At 60.1% G+C, this 3,494-nt stretch overlaps 1 protein-coding gene across 1 annotated transcript in view; it reads left to right on the top strand.

Annotated features, from left to right (window-relative positions):
• UBR4 (ubiquitin protein ligase E3 component n-recognin 4) overlaps window positions 1–2,947 on the top strand; it is a 129,462-nt gene extending 126,515 nt beyond the window's left edge. The window contains 2 exon segments of the mRNA XM_010830224.1: window positions 1–135; window positions 2,361–2,947. The exon segment at window positions 1–135 is cut by the window's left edge and continues 17 nt beyond it. Coding sequence (XP_010828526.1) covers window positions 1–135; window positions 2,361–2,425 — 200 coding nt within the window. The 3' untranslated portion in view covers window positions 2,426–2,947.
• Window positions 2,948–3,494: the final 547 nt, after the last annotated feature.

Raw genomic sequence — 3,494 nt, 5'->3', positions numbered from 1 at the left:
GCTGGTCCTGCTCTCTGGCCGAGTACATCCGCCACAATGACATGCCCATCCACGAGGCCGCGGACAAGGCCCTGAAGGCCTTCCAGGAGGAGTTCATGCCGGCGGAGACCTTCTCGGAGTTCCTCGACGCGGCCGGTCAGTGTCAAGGGTTTTCATCTTCACAGACCATAGTGGGGCTGGCCGTTGCTTTCATCTTCGTACGCGGGGAGAAACAGGCGAGAACCAGCCTGTGGGTGACCAGCAGGAGGTCTGGGGGAGCTGTGTGCCTGCCAGCTCACTGGCTAACAAGATGCAGCCGTGACGTGGGGCTCCGTTCAGCCCAGGCACTGTGTCCATCGCGCACGCGCTTCCGCGGTACGCAGGGCAGCCAGTGTGAGGTGGAGCTGTGGTTATCCCCATTTTACAAGGTGGGATAACCGAGGCTTTGATGATTGAACAGGTTCCCAGTGGGAATGCCTGGAAAAATCACTGGAGCCCCTTTGACTTCCGACTGTTACAGCAGTTCACAGAGTTAACATGGAGCTTGCCTGTCTTCCTCCTGCCTCTTGGGGATCCAGACATCGTGTGTCACAGCTGCCCCGGGGAGGTGTGGGCAATACCAGCTCTGCTTCCTGAGATAAATAGGGTCGAAGGAGAGCAGAGAGCGTCTCTGCTCATAGGCGCAGGGCAGCACCTCGACCTGCCGTCACACGAGGTGTCCCCAGACAGGTCCTCACCCCCTACTGGGAAAACTGAAGTCCAGTGTTGGCTCTGGAGTACAGGTTCTGTGGGCAACAAACCTGCCATCCCAATTGCGAGCATGAAAATGTGTTTGATTTCATGACGCAGCAGGTGACAGCAGGGGGAGGGCCTTGGGCTGGTGCTGAGGAGACCCACCCGGAGTGAAGGCCCCGTGCAGGCCGTGGGCACGGCTGGCCTTTGCCTGGTGGGGCTCCCAGAGCCAGAGCACAGGGCTGTGCCTGCCTCACTCCTGTGAGCTGCTTCCTTTTTTGCCTGGCATTTATAATGGGAATCTTGTCAAGTGTAAGAGAAGGAAAAACATCTCTCCACACTGCCCTGTCTAAGCGCAGGCCTCCGCCGGCATTTGCCAGGCTGTCTTCCGGGAGGGAAACGCTCAAGCGTTGGAGGGTGCTCCGTGTGAATTCCTCTCTCTGCCCGCATGAAGTTCCCCGGCCTGGGCCCGCCTTCCGGGTCAGCCGTCTGTTGCAACGGCCCCGGGGGAGCCCTGCTGGACACGCCTCTGTGGGTCTGCTGCCCCGAGTCGTCTGGTCATCAGGGCTTGGCACTGCTCACCTCCGTTTCTTTGTTAACTTCACTCGATGCTCTCAGGAGAGTCTTTTCAGCCTAGACACTTTACCTTGGCTGCTCTCTTTGCTTTTCATCAGGAATCAATCCTGAACGAGAGCAGGTAGCCTCGTGTCTGTGTCCTTAGGGCCCAGTGCCATGCGTGTTGTCCAGGGGTCTGGGGAGCATCAACAGAATGGCAGTCTGAATGGCAGTCTGAGCCAGAGGAGGAGGGGGTGGGCACGGGAAGGAGGGGCTTCGCGTCAGCCCCGGGCAGGGAGAGCAAGGCCCAGTCAGGCGGGACGGGAGCCTCTGCCCCTTCCACTCCGAGCGCAAGCGTTCATAGTCCCCTTTATTGCTTTGTTCAAACTGGTAGAAAATTTCAGAACATCAGACACACCCTCTTGAAACGCAAGGACAGGAGCATCTTCCAAAACCAACAAGAACCGGTGGGAGCCGCTGTCCCTCCGTTAGTGGGGCTGCTGGGAGACACCTCTGTCTGAGCGTGGCCAGGCCTGCAGGTTGACAGCCCACGTTGGTCAAACGTGAACCCTGTTTGTGAGGGACAGGCAGGGCTGTGGGGGGCCCGATGCTGTGCCTACCGTGCTTTCCTGAAGTGGCCTTGTCTGACCCCTGGCCCCTGATCTGGCGGTGGAGGGAACGGGGCTCCCCTGGCTCCCTCTGGCACCAAGCCCTAGACCCGGGCTTGGGTCCCACCCCCGAGGGCAGTGGGCTCGGCCTTTCTTGGCCCTCGGTCCCCCTGAGAGATGCTGAAGGCCGCAGACACGCTCTCCAGAGGCCCCTCCATCGTGCTCTGCGTCACAGTGGACTTGCAGGCTCCCTGCAGGGTCCAGGGACCCAGCTTTAGCGTCTCCACTCTTGGGAGATCATGAGTGCAGCGCCCCTGACCGGCGAGCGAGAGTTTGCTCGGTGACCGTCTCCTGGCGTCTCTGGGCTCCAGGGAGCAGCCGGTCGGAGCTCGTCGGAGCCCTGTGTGTTCTCCACAAGGACGCGGCCGCCGTGACTCTGGCTGGGCCATGCGTGCCACGGCTAAGCAGCCCCCGCCTGTTTTCCAGGTCTCTTGTCAGAAGTCACGGATGCAGAGAGCTTCCTGAAGGACCTGTTTAACTCAGTGCCCTGAGCCCCACGCGGAGAGCGGTCGACAGAGACGGAAGCTGCCTGCCTGCGCCCTCGGTGTCCCTCCTCCCGTGCCATCCCCTGGGGCGCCACGTCACTGCTCCCCGCTCCCTCCCTCCTCCCGGAGCGGCTTGGGGTCTTAGGCTTCCCGTTGTGTCTCGTGTGTGTGGTGCGCTAGCTCTGAAATTGTCTGTAACCCAAGCTGTCGAAGGACTTGCACATACCTGGGCGCCACGCTGTGTCCTGGCCCACTGAGCCCTGCGTGTGCACATGTTGAGAAATAAACGAGTGACTTCATACCCGTCGGAAGGAAGGTGCTGCTGTGCTCGAGCCCCTCCTCGGTGACACAGGCCGAGTGCGTCTCCTTGCCTGCGTGGCCCTTGCCGGCGTCGGCAGGGAGCTCCGCGTGCGTCACGTTTGCGGCCTCTTCTTGGCTCCAAATGGAGCCTGTCTGTCCTCAGCCAGCAAGTTGGGGCACCTCGTTTGACGGCTGTGATCGTCCCTGAAATAAATGCCTTGGCTTCTCTTTCCGTTGTTTGGGCCTGAAGAGCTGAAGCCCAGAGACACGTGATATTCTAGTCCCCGGCCGAAGGTGGGCTCTGCACAGTCGGGCGCTGGTCTTTCTGCAGCAGAGGGTGTATGGCATTCGAATTGAGAACCCTTCGGCCACGTCTCTGCAGGGTCGCCACGTTGGGAGAGGCCTGAGGCAGACTCAGGGTGATGAGGAGCCGCCCTTTATGAGCACCGTCTCTGCCGGGCCCGTGTGTGTGTGTGTGTGTCTGTGTGTGTGTGTGTCTGTGTGTGTGTGTGTCTGTGTGCGCGCGTGCGTGTCTGTGCGTGTGCGTGTGTGTGCGCGCGCGTGCGTGTGTGTGTGTGTGCGCGCGTGCGTGTCTGTGCGTGTGCGTGTGTGTGTGTATTTCTAGTCTTTTCTAGCAGCCCGTGTGTGTCTGTGTGTGTGTCTGTGTGTGTGTGTGTGTGTGTGTGTGTGTGTCTGTGTGTGTGTGTGTGTGTGTCTGTGTCTGTGTGTGTGTGTGTGTCTGTGTGTGTCTGTGTGTATTTCTAGTCTTTTCTAG

The sequence above is a fragment of the Bison bison genome, unplaced genomic scaffold (assembly GCF_000754665.1).
Source record: "Bison bison bison isolate TAMUID 2011002044 unplaced genomic scaffold, Bison_UMD1.0 scf7180017864516, whole genome shotgun sequence".
Classification (NCBI taxonomy): domain Eukaryota; kingdom Metazoa; phylum Chordata; class Mammalia; order Artiodactyla; family Bovidae; genus Bison; species Bison bison.
This window is presented reverse-complemented; position numbering and strand designations above follow the sequence as displayed.